Source organism: Aethalodelphis obliquidens, unplaced genomic scaffold, assembly GCF_003676395.1.
Source record: "Aethalodelphis obliquidens isolate GAN/ISIS:26980383/991018 unplaced genomic scaffold, ASM367639v1 scaffold9, whole genome shotgun sequence".
NCBI lineage: Eukaryota > Metazoa > Chordata > Mammalia > Artiodactyla > Delphinidae > Aethalodelphis > Aethalodelphis obliquidens.
In genome coordinates, this window is record NW_020837953.1 from 46080586 (window position 1) to 46098789 (window position 18204).

General features: G+C 44.2%; 1 protein-coding gene across 3 annotated transcripts in view; it reads right to left on the reverse strand.

Moving 5' to 3' along the window:
- Positions 1-522: 522 nt before the first annotated feature.
- Positions 523-18204, reverse strand: part of CA6 (carbonic anhydrase 6) — a 30333-nt gene continuing 12651 nt past the window's right edge. For 2 of the 3 annotated variants that reach the window (XM_027110294.1, XM_027110296.1), the window contains 6 exons: positions 17503-17651; positions 16769-16861; positions 12971-13040; positions 9347-9504; positions 6429-6552; positions 5317-5739 (listed from right to left, as the gene is read on the reverse strand). In XM_027110294.1, coding sequence (XP_026966095.1) covers positions 5639-5739; positions 6429-6552; positions 9347-9504; positions 12971-13040; positions 16769-16861; positions 17503-17651 — 695 coding nt within the window. In that variant the 3' untranslated portion in view covers positions 5317-5638. Of the gene's footprint in view, positions 740-5316; positions 5740-6428; positions 6553-9346; positions 9505-12970; positions 13041-16768; positions 16862-17502; positions 17652-18204 lie in introns of those variants that run through there. The other variant, XM_027110295.1, reaches the window with a different exon arrangement.

An 18204-nucleotide genomic window follows, 5' to 3' on the forward strand; every position in this document is an offset into this window, starting at 1 on the left:
CAGATTTATAGCTTCCAGAACTATGAAAAAATACATTTCTGTTCTTTTAAGCCATGCAGTTTGTGGTCAATTTCTATAGCGGCCACAGGAAACAAAAACAACCAACTATGAGGCTACTGTACTTTGAAATACAATTTGCACAGGAAAAGCAGGACAAATACTTGAGTCTCCCCCTCTATTTGCCGATTTACAGAATAATAAGTGGTTTCCCTGGCAACCTCCAAATTTGGCCAATGAGTTTTATTTTTTATTATTATTATTTTAATTTATTTTTGGCTGTGTTGGGTCTTCATTGCTGCACGTGGGCTTTCTCTAGTTGTGGCGAGCAGGGGCTGCTCTTTGTTGTGGTGCACGGGCTTCTCATTGCGGTGGCTTCTCTTGTTGGAGAGTACAGGCTCTAGGCGCGTGGGCTTCAGTAATTGCAGCACGTGGGCTCTAGAGTGCAGGCTCAGTAGTTGTGGTACACGGGCTTAGTTGTTCCACGGCATGTGGGATCTTCCCAGACCAGAGATCGAACCCGTGTCCCCTGCATTGGCAGGCAGATTCTTAACCATTCTTAACCACTGTGCCACCAGGGAAGTCCTGGCCAATGAGTTTTCCTTCCTTTTTTTAAGCACCATTATGAGTTCATGTCTTTCTATATATTTGCTGTGTTTCAATCCATTGCAGTTATTCTTCTTTTTCTGATATTATTCTTTTTGATGCTTAAGTTGTCCCAGAAGCCACTTCAAGACGATCCCTGTTCAATATATGTAAATCAATCAATGTGATACACCATATTAACAAATTGAAGAATAAAAACCATATGATCATCTCAGTAGATGCAGAAAAAGCTTTTGACAAAATTCAACACCCATTTATGATAAAAACTCTCCAGAAAGTGGGCATAGAGGGAACCTACCTCAACCTAATAAAGGCCATATATGACAAACTCACAGCAAACATCATTTTCAATGGTGAAAAACTGAAAGCATTTCCTCTAAGATCAGGAAAAAGACAAGGATGTCCACTCTCACCACTATTATTCAACATAGTTTTGGAAGTCCTAGCCAAGGCAATCAGAGAAGAAAAAGAAATAAAAGGAATACAAATTGGAAAAGAAGAAGGAAAACTGTCCTTGTTTGCAGATGACATGATACATAGAGAATCCTAAATATGCCACCAGAAAACTACTAGAGCTGATCAATGAATTTGGTAAAGTTGCAGGATACAAAATTAATGCACAGGGGCTTCCCTGGTGGCGCAGTGGTTGAGAGTCTGCCTGCCGATGCAGGGGACAGGCGTTCATGCCCCGGTCCGGGAAGATCCCACATGCCGCGGAGCGGCTGGGCCCGTGAGCCATGGCCGCTGAGCCTGCGCGTCCGGAGCCTGCGCTCCGCAACGGGAGAGGCCACAACAGTGAGAGGCCTGCATACCGCAAAAAAAAAAAAAAAAAAAAAAAATTAATGCACAGAAATCTCTTGCATTCCTTACACTAATGATGAAAAATCTGAAAGAGAAATTAAGGAAACACTCCCATTTACCATTGCAACAGAAAGAACAAAATACCTAGGAATAAACCTACCTAGGGAGAAAAAAGACCTGTATGCAGAAAACTATAAGACACTGATGAAAAAAATTAAAGATGATACCAACAGATGGAGAGATATACCATATTCTTGGATTGGAAGAATCAATAATGTGAAAATGACTATAATACCCAAAGCAATCTACACATTCAATGCATTCCCTACAAATTACCAATGGCATTTTTTATGGAACTAGAACAAAACATCTTAAAATTTGTATGAAAACACAAAAGACCCCAGATAGCCAAAGTAGCCTTGAGAGAAAAAAATGGAGCTGGAGGAATCAGACTCCCTGACTTCAGACTATACTACAAAGCTACAGTAATCAAGACAATATGGTACTGGCACAAAAACAGAATCATAGATCAATGGAACAAGATAGAAGCCCAGAGATAAACCCACGCACCTATGGTCAACTAATCTATGACAAAGGAGGCAAGGATATACAATGGAGAAAAGACAGTCTCTTCAGTAAGTGGTGCTGGGAAAACTGGACAGCTACATATAAAAGAATGAAATTAGAACACTCCCTAACACCATACACAAAAATAAACTCAAAATGGATTCAAGACCTAAATATAAGACCAGACACTATAAAACTCTTAGAGGAAAACATAGGAAGAACACTCTTTGACATAAATCACAGCAAGATCTTTTTTGATCCACCTCCTAGAGTAATGAAAATAAAAGTAAACAAATGGGACCTAATGAAACTTAAAAGCTTTTGCACAGCAAAGGAAACCATAAACAAGACAACCCTCAGAATGGGAGAAAATATTTGCAAACGAATCAACGGACAAAGGATTAATCTCCAAAATATATAAACAGCTCATGCAGCTCAATGTTAAAGAAACAAACAACCCAATCCAAAAATGGGCAGAATACCTAAATAGACATTTCTCCAAAGTAGACATACAGATGGCCAAGGAGCACATGAAACGCTGCTCAACATCACTAATTATTAGAGAAATGCAAATCAAAATTACAATGAGGTATCACCTCACACCAGTTAGAATGAGCATCATCAGAAAATCTACAAACAACAAATCCTAGAGAGGATGTGGAGAAAAGGGTACCCTCTTGCACTGTTGGTAGGAATGTAAATTGATACAATGGAGAACAGTATGAAGGTTCCTTAAAAAACTAAAAATAGAATTACCGTATGATCCAGCAATCCCACTACTGGGCATATACCCAGAGAAAACCATAATTCAAAAAGACACATGCACCCCAATGTTCATTGCAGCACTATTTACAATAGCCAGGTCATGCAACCTAAATGCCCATTGACAGATGAATGGATAAAGAAGATGTGGTGCATATATACAATGGAATATTACTCAGCCATAAAAAGGAACGAAATTGAGTCATTTGCTGAGACATGGATGGATCTAGAGACTGTCATACAGAGTGAAGTAAGTCAGAAAGAGAAAAACAAATATCATATATTAACCCATGTATGTGGAACCTAGAAAAATGGTACAGATGAGCCGGTTTGCAGGGCAGAAGTTGAGACACAGATGTAGAGAACAAATGTATGGACACCAAGGGGGGAAAGCCACGGGGGGGTGGGGATGGTGGTGTGCTGAATTGGGTGATTGGGATTGACATGTATACACTCATGTGTATATACTTGATGACTAATAAGAATCTTCTGTATAAAAAAATAAATAAAATTCAAAAACTAAGAAAAAAAAAAAGACGGTCCCTGTGTCTTCTGGGCATGACTCCAGTACACTTAGGTAGATTTCTTGTTTGCCGGCCTAAAAAGATATCCCAGGTTCATCTTGTATATCCTCGCCCCAGATCTGGAATCAGCCATTTCTCCAAGGAGCCCTGGTTCCTGATAGTGGGAAATAACATTGAGAGGCCACTGTCTGGATATAAGGGTGTTCGTTGCTATGGGGTTACTGTTGTTTCTACACCTGAGTGCACAACGCGAGGAAATACCTGCTTTTTTTGGCCACGCAGCACAGTGTGCGGGATCCTAGTTCCCTGATCAGGGATGGAACGCCCACCCCCTGCAATGGAAGCATGGAGTCTCAACCACTGGACCACCAGGGAAGTCCCAATATGTGCTTTTAGAAAGAGAAAATTATTTTATAAATTATACTGATATTTCCAATTCAAATCTACAAATACAGGGCTTTTACTTAGCTTTTTTTTTTTTTGAATTTTTCAATTTTATTTTATTTTTTATACAGCAGGTTCTTATTTTTACTTAGCTTTTTAAATTTTATATTTGGATCTCTATGTTCCTATGCTGAAAATCATGCTAATCTGACATAAACACAATTATTTATGTATATATAGTAACATATTATAGTAATTACACACACACACACACACACATCCGTTCTTCTTGTCCTTAGGATTAAACCTCGCTAGGTATGATAGTAAAAATACTGTGTTTAAGGAAAAACTCTTCTCTCTGTGTTTGTGCTACCAACTCAGTGTATGATTGTTCAATCATTTTACTGTGTTTTTACATTGTAAGTTAACTGAAGTTTTAGGGATTTTAAAAATCCTTTAAATTTAATTTAAATTTATAACTATTTAAAACCCAAGATTCCAAGGTTAAAACTACCAAACAGGGTGCATCCAGAAAAGTCCATTTCCCAGCCCACCCTACACCCTGTCCCATGCCCACCAACCCCCTGCTTAGGTAACCATTGTAATTAATTTTGGTTCCTTTTTCCCTTTTTTTCAACCTTTATCCAAAAATGTAAAAAATGTTTAAAATGTGTAGTCCTGAGCTTCAGATGCTGAACTACAACCTCATAGGCAAGTAGGGAGAGAGGGTCAGGATGGAAGTTCAGAGTTCCTCCCACCCCTGTACCACGCTCCCGGTGTGGTACAGGATTAGAACACCAGGGCCCTATGGAGGATGCGACCCCCTCTCTCCTAGCACCAGACCAGGACCCCATCCACCCCCCCGCTACCCTTCCTCTTCAATGGAGAAGACACAAAATTCCTGAAACTTGTACGGGAACCTGGAGCATGGTGCACGTGGCAGGCAGCTAGCTAACCAGGGAGGGTCAGCGCTGACCCCCTGCTTCCTGGCAGGCAGGATGTGAAGTCAGATATGAAAGTGCTTTGGATACGATGAATAACGACATGGAAGAACAAAGATAGTAATGAGAGCAGATAAAGGGATTCAGAAGAATGAGGGTGAGCTCAGTCGGAGATGAGCAGGAAGCTGAAGATGGACGAGGAAGGTCCTCCGTGAAGAGGATGGTAACTGGCCGGTAAAGGTTAGCAGTCACTCTGCGGGCTGCTCCCCAGGCTTGTCTTACTTACTCAAAACCACAGCCCTAAAAGACAGGTAATTTTATTATCCCATGTGACTAGTAATGGCAGAACTAGCACTTGAACGCAGGACTAGTGACAGCAGACACCATCGGACCAACAAGGAAACGACCTCAGGGAAGCCCTTACCCCTCCCCCCAGCCCCCACCCCCACCTCCTCTCCCGGGAGCCCACCTCCTCCCTCTTCTGTCTCTCTCTGACTCACTGGGCACGATCACTGCTCCAAACGTCTCCACCCACACGTTCCTAACGTAAGAGGAAAGCACCAAGTCCTAACCCCCGGACCGCCAGGGAATTCCCAGGTCTCTTTCCTTTTTCTTAATCTTCGTCCTGGAAATCCCTCCCACCTTGATTTCTACCCCATCACCTGGGTCTCTCAGGATAGAGCAAAGAAGGGATATTTGAAGTGGTACAAAGGCATAGAAAAGAGAAAACTAAGTAACACATTTCCAAAGTTACTTTATTTCATCTAAATGCTATAGGGATGTTTGGGCTGATTTGTAATTTAGGCATATCAATGTGTGTGATTCGAGAGGAGGATAGTTAGGTCTCCATCTCCTTTAGATTTCTATTCCAGTCAATTCCCATTGACGTTGTCTAACTCAAGTCCCTTCTCATATATTTATGCCATCTCACTTCCTTTCATGGATGGTGGTTTCTCCTGTTTTAATCATAAATTAAACAGGTGCCTCAGTGGGAATGGTGTGATCCAGACATACAGGGCTTCTTGGAGACAAGGCAGGGCTCACTCTTCAAGGTCATTACCCTTGTCTTTTTCTCTTTGCTTTCTTCTGTTCAGTAAACCTTCTCGAGTACTCAAGGTTACTGTCAATATTGTTTGGATAAAACTGGAGCTCAGAGCCTATAAAAAGAAGAGTGAATAGGAAAAGTTCAGAACTTTGGAGGTCCTCATGCCTACCTCCAGCACCCTGGTGTCTGCAGCTTGATCCCCAAGAAAAGGGAGTAGACAATTGTGGTCTAGTTAACCCCACCTTGAGGGAATTTATAGGAGGAGCTGTGGATGGGTTTGTAATAGAGACCAAGATAGAAGTGTGAAATATCTGAGTTGGATTTGATAAGATTAACTTGAGCCAAAACTCTTATGGGAGTATCTGGATGTTGCTTGATATCTTGCTTCTCCTACTGTCTCTGGCCAAGACTAGGTGGGTTATAAATCATGTAGCTTCTCATACTCATCGTCCCCTCTGTTTTACTCACTGGTACCACTGTCTGGACTGGGAAAATGAGTCACCCCCTTTGCCAAAGTCCTGTACAGCCCTGAGCCTCCTGTTGTTTAGATAACTCTCCTTCCTTTACTATTTTTTTTTTTTAGGCCATGCCGTGTGGCATGAGAGATCTTTGTTCCCCGACCAGGGATCGAACCCATGCCCCCTGCATTGGGAGCATGGAGTCTTAACCACTGGACAACCAGGGAAGTCCCTTTTCCTTCCCTTACTATTGCCAGAAGAGATGGGTCCACCCAGAGAAGCAGGAAAACAGGAAATTATAATTGCAACTTGCAAAGAACAAACAAGAGTTGATCTCACTCACACTGATTAAGTTGAGACATGAAGTTGGCTTCTACCACTCTGTTGTTCAGGGTCTGGGTCCCACGGTAATCATTGTGGATGGTCTTGTTCTGGTGATTCAGTAAGGAATTCTCCAGCTTCCAAACCTGCAGGAAACGTGAAGGGAATTAAGGAGAGGAGAGGCACTGGGTGAGTTTTTAAATTTAGCTAGCAACTGAACTAGAGCTTGGATTTATATAACCCTGATAAAGCGGTTGTGAGAAGATCTCAATTCCAGAAGTGGTTCTGCGTGCTGTGTGCCAGGCCATTAATCCACCCATTCGTTTCTCCAACAATCTCTTTTAATCTTTTTCTATGAGTGTTTAGTCAATAGTAGAAAGGAGAGGAAGAAGTAAACAGAGACATACCAAGCAGCAAGCTCAATTTTTGTTTTTTCTGAAAATGTCTGTATTTTGTCTACATTCTTTTTTGGTTAACATTTATTTATTTATTTATTTTGTTGCTCCGGGTCTTAGTTGCGGCAGGCAGGCTCCTTAGTTGTGGCTCACTCACTCCTTAGTTGTGGCTTGCCAGCTCCTTAGTTGCAGCACATGCAATCCTTAGTTGCAGCAGGCAGGCTCCTTAGTTGCAGCATGTGGGCTCCTTACTTGTGGCTCGCCAGCTTCTTTTTTTTTTTCGGTACGCAGGCCTCTCACTGTTGTGGCTTCTCCCATTGAGGAGCACAGGCTCTGGACACACAGGCTCAGTGGCCATGGCTCACGGGCCCAGCCGCTCTGCAGCATGTGGGATCTTCCCGGACCAGGGCACAAACCCATGTCCCCTGCATCGGCAGGCGGACTCTCAACCACTGCGCCACCAGGGAAGCCCTCGCCAGCTTCTTAGTTGCAGCTCACCGGCTACTTAGTTGCAGCTCACGGTCTCCTTAGTTGTGGCTCACTGGCTCCTTAGTTGCAGCATGTGTGCTCCTTAGTCACAGCAAGAGGGCTCCTTAGTTGCACCTCGCAGGATCCTTGGTTGCAGCTCACAGGCTCCTTAGTTGCAGCATGTGCGCTCCTTAGTTGCAGCAGGTGGGCTCCTTAGTTGCAGTTCACTAGCTCCTTTGTTTCAGCACATGGGCTCCTTAGTTGCGGCTCACCAACTCCTTAGTTATGGCTTGCAGTCTCCTTAGTTGTGGCTTGCTGGCTCCTTAGTTGCAGCACGTGAACTCTCAGTTACAGCATGCATGTGGGATCTAGTTCCCTGACCAGGGATCAAACCTGGGCCCCCTGCATTGGGAGTGCAGAGTCTTATTCACTGCACCAGCAGGGAAGTCCCTTGTCTATATTCCTGAGAGATATTTTTGCTGCCTGTACAACTCTAGGTTAGCTATTCATTTCCCTCAGTTCTTTGAAAATATGGTTCCACTGCTTTCTGACTTTCATTGTTGCTGTGTTGAATCTACTCTTGGTCTATAGTATTTTTTTCATGAAAATCTGTCTTTTCTCTCTGGTTGATTTTTAAATCTTCTCTTTGTCTTTGATATTTTGTGGTTTCACTGTGATGGTTTAGTGTGGGCTTCTTTTTGTTTTCATTGACTCGTTGGGCTTCCTTCATATATGACATGGTATCTTTCAATTCTCTGGAAAATTGTCAGCCAATATTTCTCAAATTGTCCCTCTTCTCTATGCTACCTCTCTTCTCCCTCTAAATTTCAACCAGACATTTGTTGGACCTTTCTAGTATGTTCTCTATATCTCTTTACTTCTTTTTCATATTTCCATCTCTTTTTCTCTTTGTGCTGCATTTTACATAATTTTGTCAGCTCTGTCTTCCAGTTTACTAATTCTTTCTTGAACTGTGTCTAACATGCTATTAAACCCATTTGTTGGGTTGTTAATTTCATTACTATCTTTTCATTTCTAGAAATTAACAACCCATTTGGTTTTTTTTTTCTTCTTTGAGTTTACTTCGTCATTTTTATACTTTGTTCTTTCCTCATATTTAAAACTCCTATATATATTAAACATACTAAATATGTTTAATTTTACATATTATGCATTATTTATGCATATTAAACATATTTTATATTAACTGACTGATAATTACTATATCTGAAATCTTTGTAGTTCTATTTCTGCTGACACTCATTCATAGTGCCTTTTTCCTGATATTTTGTGATTTTTTAAAAATTGAGCTCATTTCAGGTAACTTTATTCATGTAAATTCTTATAGATCTGGACTTAAGGTGCATTTTTCCTGAGATAGTTTACATTGGCTTTTGTTAGGTATCTAGGGGCACTTCAAACCTGGTTGGCAATGTTTTTTGTGTGGTTATAAGAATTGGGGTCTTTCCACCTTTTTCCTGGAATAGGGAAATGAAAAGTTTAAAAAAAGAAATATTTGTTTCTGAGGACGAACATCACCCAGAAGGAAATGTCAGCTTTGTTTTGAAACCTCAGTAACGTTTGTCCTTTATTTAACTCAACAAATATTTATTATGTACCCATGCTATGATGAAGGACAAAAGACAACTGATACAGCTCTTCCCCTCAAAGAGCCACAGGGATTTTATGTGATGAAAGGCTAAATATGAAGCTATCCTTCTTGCATGGAGTCATTTATGAAGTAATGTGTTACTTCATATAGAGCAGTGCCTGATGGGAGCAGCACTCAGTAAATATTTGCCTTCACTGTGCAACTCTTGTCCTATGACCTGGACCACGTCCCAGTTTTTTTTTGTTGCATTACCTATAGGTTTCTTGGATTCCCTGATGCCTGTTTGCCCATTTCTGCCACAACACTAGTAAGATCACCCCTAGCAATAGAGGTGAGGCACTGCAGCCCTGTACATGGAAAACACTGTAGGAGCCCAGGTATCAGCATTAGGTGAGATTTAGGGAGCGCTCTTGTTAACCAGGCCGTTGAAAGGAGAGACTTTGATAAAGTGATTCTACACACTACCTGTGTCCTGGAGAGCTTGACGGTATCTGCCAGCACAAACCAGTGGACATTCTCAGTACAGGGAGGAGTGGTGAGTGACCCCCAGTAGCTGTAGTAGTAGTGGAGGTTCCCAAGTAGCATGTCCTGAACATCAAGGCCCCTCAGAACTGTGCTTTGTCCTAAAAAAGGGGACAAAAAAGAATGTTAGGAACCACTGCTACCCCTTGCAAGGACAGCCCTGGCTCAGATCTCACCATCTTTAAATCTCCTGATTTAAGCAGGGGGACATAGAACCTGGTCATTGGGAAACATCCCCCAGTGTTCTGCTTCCAGGGGGGTGTTAAGAGCAAAGACTTTGGGCAGAAACCCACTCAAATACCTCCTCCTGGCTGAGTGGCCCTGGCTGGGTCTGTAAAAAGGGGACCCCCAGGAGCATTGCTGTGAGGGTAAAGGGGAATGTGTTTATAAAGTGCTGGCATTGGACCAGCACATAGGAAAGTGCTCATGGGTGTAGCCATCACCATCATCATTGTTAGGCAGAGGATATATTTTATGATAAATGAAAGCAATTATGACTCCTAGGGGCTTGTGGGTAAGTGCTCTCAAAGAAAGAACAAAATTCCTTGAGTTGTGCTCATCTGTAAATGAAGGGGAGGGATAGAGATTAGAAAGGCAGAATCAGAACTAAGCAGGAGTCCAGGTGCAGGCATCAGGCCACGAGCACTTCCTGCCATGCGCATTGGCAACCAAGCTCAGCCACAGGTGAGGTGTAGAGAGGGGGACACCCACAGGGCATCCGAAGCCTCCACGGCACCCACATTTATCGCTGCATCTAGAGAATTCCTCTTTTGTTCATGTCAGTGACGCTGAGTCCCTGAACTCAGCAAGAGACTCTATCAAAGCAACACGGAGTTGAGTTGACTTTTGCTTCACCTTCCCTGAGCACTTTTGCATTTTTCAATGGCAAAGACGATATCATTTTGATCTATACATAAAAGGTTTCTTTAACCAAGCATGTGAAGTGTAGTAGTGCATAATCCCATGAATAAGTAAAAGATTTCTAAGTTTTGTTTGTTTTTGTTTTTTGCGGTACGCGGGCCTCTCACTGCTGTGGCCTCTCCCGTTGCAGAGCACAGGCTCCGGACGCGCAGGCTCAGCGGCCATGGCTCACGGGCCCAGCCGCTCCGCGGCATGTGGGATCTTCCCGGACCAGGGCACGAACCCGTGTCCCCTGCATCGGCAGGCGGACTCTCAACCAGTGTGCCAGCAGGGAAGCCCTAAGTTTTGTTTTTATTGGATAGATTTCAAGATATAACCTTCTAAAGGACTCTATTGCATAGATTTTGTTTCATAACTCCAATACGTTCAAGTCAGTGAAGAATTCCAGAACCATGATGAGCCACTGTGGAAAATAATATGGTGGTTCCTTTAAAAATTAAACATAGAATTACCGTATGATCCAGAAATTCCACTTCTGGGAATATACCCCAAAGAATTGGAAGCAGGGAGGTAAAAACAACAGGGCCCACTGATGGTTTGGGTGTGGCAGGGCAGGGTGGGGAATGAGAAGAGGGAAGTCCAGAAAAATTTTGGGATTTTTGGCTTAAACAAGGGGATAGATGAGGATGCTCTTTGCTGAAATCAGGAAGTCGGTTTAGGGACAAGCCTGGAAAGGGATGGGAATAAGTGATGCTTTGACCATGTTAAATTCTAGATCCATCGGACAACATCAACTAAACAGTTGGGTAAAGGAATCCAAAGTTCAGAGAGAGGCCAGTGTTGTGGGCAGTATTGATCAGCAGTGGAATTTATTGAATTGGAGAAGGAAATATATCAGGATCAGTTAGTAGAAATAGAATATCTGAGGTCAGTGAATTCAAGGCAACTCCTTAGTTATACCACAGGCCTGTGGTGTCTCCTGCTGGCTTTGTTCATGGTCAGTAGATGAACTAGACAGTTCTTGCCTCTACTTTGCCTCACCTGTCCTGCCTGGTGCTGTTGTTGCCTGGAGGACCAGATAGAGATTTTTGGAGTCCACAGCCTAAAGATGACATTTCAGGCCATAGGACTGAAAATGAGGTCACCGAGAGAAGTCAGAGTCCTGGCACCCTCTGACATTAAGGCAGGAGCCAGGAAGAGAGAGCAAGAGAGTAGTGCTGGGGGTGGGGGCGGGCTTTGGCCAGAATGCAAGCCGCGTGTAATGCATCACTGTTTGGAGGTGGAGCAAGAGAAGAGAAAAGTGCCCAGGAGATCTGACAACCAGGATGACCTTGAAGGCTCAGGGTGAGTGAGCAAAGAGAACAGGACAGTAGACAACTCTTTCAAGGGGAGATGAGAATGGGGTGGAAGCTGAGGGAATGATGGGGGTCAAGAGATGGAGTTTGTGTTTTGAAATGGAAGAAACGAGAGCACTGTGCTTTGTGTCGAGTGGAGTGATCGGGTGAAGGGTGAGATGCAGGAGAGAGGGGAGACGGGCAGGAGAAAAGGCCCTGAGAATGGGGGGGTCAGTGCCCACATGGAAGGCTGGTCCTGGACCAGAGCAGGGACCTCTCATCCAGTGTAACAGAGGAGGGAACATGGAGTTTGGTCAGACGCAGACAGGTTAAGATGAGTGAGTTTCTGACTACCTTCTCCATGGAGTGGGAGGCCAGGCATCACCTCCAAGGGAGAAGCTGGGGCCAGAAAGGAGGGGCTTTGGGAGAGAGGAGAAAATATGATGCAGTAATTTTGGAGAGGGGAAAAGCAAATGTCTAGAGTAGTATTTCAGGATTTCTGAGCAGTGTTAGTACTTGTGTATATTTGTCGCCGTGAATGAAGCTAGAAATCTGTGTGCTTCTCTCTGGCTACATTCAGCCATTTGGCTACAGGCTGTGAGCAAGTGGGAGTTAGTCTGGGGCTTTGCCAGGTGAGCTTGTGGAAGGATGGAGGGCATTTGAGTGGGCGTGTCAGAAGTATGGCCCGTGGAATCCAAGCTAGAGAGATGAGAGGCATGAGGCGTGACTAGTAGTGAGAATGTGGAGGTCCATGGATAGGAGGTCAGCAGATTGCTGGAGGGGGTGAGGACTGAGGTCAGGGGCCTGGAGTCTGGGAGATGTGGCCAACGCGAGATGCACACAGCCAAGGCTGCAACAGACCTGGTTACTGCTCAAGGTCAAGGGTTGGCCATGGGAGTGGGCAGACACTCTGACAAGAACCCTGCCTTCTGGCGGCAGAGATAAGGGAGAGCAGCCCTGTGTCTGTGTGTACAGGCACCGTGACAAGAGGCTTCACTCTTGAGATTCTGCTCAGCTTGAAGCCAAGGAGGTCATCTCTCTCTAGAGACCAGGATCATTACTACCAGCTGGGGCCAGAGGGGAGAGTCACTTAAATGAAGATATCCCTCATTAGTGGAACTCTGGCCATCCAGAAGTTCCAACTGTGGCAATTGACAGGTAGAGTTTATGAACGGGTTTCTCAGAGGTGTGCACAGCCTGAGCCAACCTTGGGAACTGCTGGAACCAGAGACCCTGCACAGGGAGGGGAGCGTCCCCTGGCAGGCTTATCTGCCACCCTCTCCACCAGCGACACTCTTCCCTGCTCCCCTGCCCCCCATCACACTCACACTCATTCCTCTGCCCTCATGCAGCCGCTGTCGGTTTCCCTTACCTGGATACCTGATGCTCTTCAAGTGAGAAATGAAGTTGCTGTAGTAAGTATTTTCAGCATCATCCTTGACCTGCAGGAGAAACACAGAGCAGTTCACCTAATGGAGAAGGGCCGTCCATCCAGAACTATCCCCGCTAATCCAGCTATTTTGTAAACTGGCTGATTGGGCAGAGCCGCAAGGGCAAGGAGGCAGCCCACCCGTGCCCCACTTGTGCTGGGGGAGACCATCTGGCAGTTCTTTGCCACCAAGTGCCTGGGCTCCCCTGTCTCTTCCAGAAAGACAAGATCTGAAGCATTTTGGCAGCTTCCAGGGAAAAGAGCTTCTTGGTGGTGACTGGTGATGTCCTCAAGGAATGGCCAAAAGTCACTGTCAAGATATCCCCAGTGACCCTGTTTTGGGCAATGTCAGCCACAGTCAGATTCACTGTGTTTTTTCATTTGTTTGTTTGGTTTTGGTTTTTTGGCCATGCGGCATGCAGAATCTTAGTTCCCTGACCAGGGATCGAACCCATGCCCCCTGTATTGGAAGCATGGAGTCTTAACCACTGGACCGCCAGGGAAGTCCCCAGATTCATGGTGACGCAGGGGCTTGCTCTGAAGTGCTCCCTTCTTCATCCTCAGGACTTTTGACTGAATGAAGGAAAGCCAGATGTCCAAGGCAAAACTGCTCCAATTCTGACCACCGCCATCCTTTATTTATTGTATGAGTGTTGACTTTTTAGAAGTCAGAATAGTTGTTTTTTGTGAAAAAGGTCTATGGACAATGGTCCTTTTCAGTCAGTGCTGCTGATCCATTCTTCCACTGGGTGTAAATTCAGACTTTCTTGGATTTCTGGTTGCCATTTGTTTGTTTTCTAAATGTCTCATCTTTTTTTGTTCCTCTCTTCTACCTTTTGTGTTAAACTCTGTTCTATACTTTTAGTGTACCATTTAACCGTGTTAGGTTATTAGTGGTTGCTCTAGTGACTACCACATACAACTTATCACAATCTATATCAGGTAAATACTAACTTAATTCTAGTAAAATATAGCAACTTTGTTCCAATATAGCTCTATTTCTTCCTCATTTTTTCTTCTATTTTTGTCATACATTGTAAAGCTAATACTACAGGGGTATAATTATTGTTTTAAACAATCTTATGGTTTTTTTAAAAAAGAAATTAAAAGAAGACAAGAATATGTATATATGTATATGTGTATGTTTGTATATGTGTGTGTATATATTTATTTATTTATTTATTTATTTATTTATTTACTATTTTCTGGCAGTCTTCATCTTTTTCTGTGGATTTGAGTTGCTGTCTGGTGTGATGTCCTTTCAGCCAGAAGGATTTCCTTTAATTTTTCTTGTAAGACAGATCTGTTAACAATTATCTCAGTTTTACTTTAATGGGAATGTCTTTATTTTGCCCCATTTCTGAAGATTGGTTGACTGGACATAGGAATCCTGATCGTCAGTCATTCCACTGCCTTCTGATGCCTTGCTTCTAATGAGAAGTCAGCCATTAATGCACTGTCAGTCCCCTCTATATAATGAACCCTTTTTCTCTTGTCAATTTTGACCGTTTGATTTTGATGTGTCTAGGTGTTTATCAGATTTGGAGTTTGTTGAGTTTCTTGGATTGGTAAATTATTGTTTTTTCATCAAATTTGGGAAAATTTGGTCATTGTTTCCTCAACAGTTTTTTTTGCCACTTTCTCTCTCTGCTCTCCTTCTGGGACCCCCATTACATATATGTTGGGAAGCATGATCTTGTCCCCATGAGTCTCTAAGGCTCTGCTCATTTTTCTTCTAGCTTTTTCCTTTGTTCTTCAGATTCAATAATTTATTTAACCTGTCTTCAAATGCACTGATTGTTTCTTCAGCTGCCTCAAATCTGCTTTGAGCCCATGTAGTGAATTTTTCATCCTTTTATGATACTTTTCAACTCTAGACTTTCCATTTGGTGCATTTTTATAGTTTCTGTTTCTTTATTGAGATCCTTTTTGAATCATTGTCATCATATTTTCCTTTAATTCTTTGAACATAGTTTCTTTTCATGCTTTGAACATATTTATGATAGTTGTTGAAAGTACTGTCTGCTAGGGAAATCCCTGGTGGTCCAGTGGTTAGGACTCCATGCTTTCACTGCTGAGGGCCAGGGTTTGATCCCTGGTCAGGGAACTAAGATCCCACAAGCCATGTGGAGTAGCCAAACAATAAAATAATAATAATAATAAAGAAAGTACTGTCTGCTAAATCACTCTTGGTCTACTCAGAGTCAGTTTATATTGACTGCTTTATTTTTTCTCCTAAATATGGATCACATTTTCCTATTTCTTTGCATGCCCAACTTTTTCTTTGATATCTGGACATTTTAGATAATACATGGCAGCAAATCTGAATTCTGATTTTTTTTTTTTTTTTTTTTTTTTTGCAGTATGCGGGCCTCTCACTGTTGTGGCCTCTCCCGTTGCGGAGCACAGTCTCCGGACGCGCAGGCTCAGCGGCCATGGCTCATGGGCCCAGCCACTCCGCGGCATGTGGGATCTTCCCGGACCGGGGCACGAACCCGCGTCACCTGCATCGCAGGCAGACCCCCAACCACTGCGCCGCCAGGGAAGCCCCTGAATTCTGATTTTTAAAAATTGTCCTGAGGGGTTTTTGTTGTTGTTCATGTGACTGTTTAGTGACTTGCCTGGACTTCCTCTGCAGGATATGTCTCACAACAGTATATAGCAGCTGATGAGCCTGCTTAGGTCTTAAGTCTTATTTTTAATTTTTAGCCTGGGGCCATCTAGGGTCAACATAGTCTTGTGGCCAATGATTTTTGCAGAGGTTGCGCTCAAACCCCATGAGCCCAAGATTTGCACCCTCTGCTGATGGATCTGTATGTGGGTTGAGAAGCACATTCAAAGCTCAGCCAGTTACTAAGTCAGCCTCAGCCTTTACTTTCCATCAGGGTTTCTTGGGAAGCTTATACAGCCTTCCTATGGCTCATCTCCCAGTTACATTTCTGATTGGTCTGCCACTTGCCACTCACCTCAACTAGGACTGCAATCTCAGACCATCAAACCTGCAGGTTTTCTGTCTTTTCGGTTGTTTGCTACTTGTACCAGCAGTGCCCCCTGGGCATGGGTTTTCAAGTTCTACTCCAAATCAAATTAGTCCCCTGTACCAAGCAGTGAAGCTGCTGGTTTTCCTGTCCATGCTGCCCTGATAAAACTACCTTGCTGACCAAGTTAGGGGAAGGGGATGCGAACAGCCCCAGGCAAGATGTCCACAAACTCCCATTGTTCTTACTCAAAATTCTAGCCATTTATCATAAATAAATGCCTCACCTTGTTATTTGTCTTTGGTCCATTTCCAGAGCACTGATACGGTTGTTTTTGACAATTTTATCCAATATAAAACTTGTTTGGGGGTGATTGGATTCACTGACCACTTCTTGCTACCTAGACATAAATCCCACCCTCCAGACTTTCTGAGAAATGCAGAGATGTTGGCTTTGTCTAGGGGGTTGCAGGCTTCCTCTTGCCCTCAGAGCAGTTTTTGTCAAGTGGACCCTTCTGTGATCCCAGCTCTTTTAAGTCAGCTCGTCCAAGTTATGCAATGTCCTTGAGGTTGGTGACACAGAAGGAACACAGTAACTGTGAGCAAGGACTGGAAAAAGGGTAGGTCTTTCACTGGGTGAGTGTTTCCAAGAAGTGTGAGCTCAGGAACAGATGAGGAGGGGCAAGTAGGAAGACCCTTTGTCTACACTTAACACCTTGTTTTGACACCAGTTTCTAACTCTGCATGTGTAGTTTCAGCTTTACCTCAACGAGGGCTGCCAGCACAGCCAAACCATCCGGTGCTTTCTGAGCCTGGTCGTAGCTCTTGTATTTAGAATTGTAATGAACGACGTGAATCTGTGGAAGCAAGAAAGTGTAAGTCGAGGGCAGTTCCTGTAAACCTCCAGTGCTTCAGGTTTTCAGGGAAGGAGGAAAATAAAAAAGGGTGCTCCATCCCACACCTCAGCTGACCCACATAAACACCTCTGACCACCATGTCCCTCCCTCTGGGCTACAAGATCTATCAAGACCAGAAGTTCTCCAAGAATGCGAAGAGTATGAGTGGTATTCTGGGGAGATGGCAATTCACCTTCCCCCAGGCAGAGAAGCTGGCAGAGTCCAAGGGATCATATGAGGCCACTGGGTTCTCCTGAGGTCTCCCTAGAGTGGGCATGTGCCCCCTTACCCCAGGAGGCCGCTGTAAACCTGGGGTCATCCTAAGCAAGAGGGGGAACCGGCAAATCTACCACGTAGAAATCCGGTTGAAACTAAGGAGGGCTTGCCCCACTCTGTGGGCTGTAAACTCCTGCGTTGGGGTGACTTCTGTGAGGTCAGGGACCCTGCCCGAACCCCCAGCACATAGCAGTGACCAGTGAATTGTTGTAAGTGAATGAAAAATAAACTCAACCTCAGGGTGACTTGACTCAGCAAAGCCTTTTTGGCTGTTTTAATAAGAAAAGTGACCATGGGGTTTGAAAGAAAGAGGATCCTCAGGGTACCTCCATCACATATCTGATCCCGTCAATGGTGTGCTCGGAACCGCTGATCTCCAAGGAGGCGCCACCCCAGTGGAAGTGCATCTGCTGGGCTATGTACTGGGTACCATTGGCAGCCGTCATGCACATGGTGGGGGGCAGGCTGATCTGTACTGGAAGAGAAGACGAGGGGCAGGGAGTGTGCAGATGGGCGTGGATGGCTCAGGCCTACAGGTGAGGCAGCTTCCCTGGTCACCTGCCCACTCCTGGGGCAAGCTGGTACTATAGACAGGCCTAGACTGCCATGAGCAGGGTGACCAACAGAGAGGGGGCACCTGGCACATGGGGAAGGATGGTGACCAGGCACTGAGTAAGCTGGGCTGGACAGGCACCCGTCCCAGGGCACGCACCTTCCCACCCAGGACCAGAAGGTCAGGGGCAGGACCTCCAAGTGGCAGGTCCAGCTTGTTAGCCCTAACGAAGGGGGGAGCCCTGAAAAAACAGGGCTAATGAGTGTGGAAATCAGAATTCCGCTCTCCACCTCTGGCCAATTTTGGAATTTGCCCACAGGGTAGGGATAGGAAGTAGGGCCTCTTGGACTATTTTGATTACTTTACTACCCAGCGTGAGTACTCTGTAAGGTCAAGTTGAGGTCATTATCTTCTCTATGATGTGGTTAAAATCTTCATCCCATATCGACTTCTAGAACTAGACCAACTACCAACC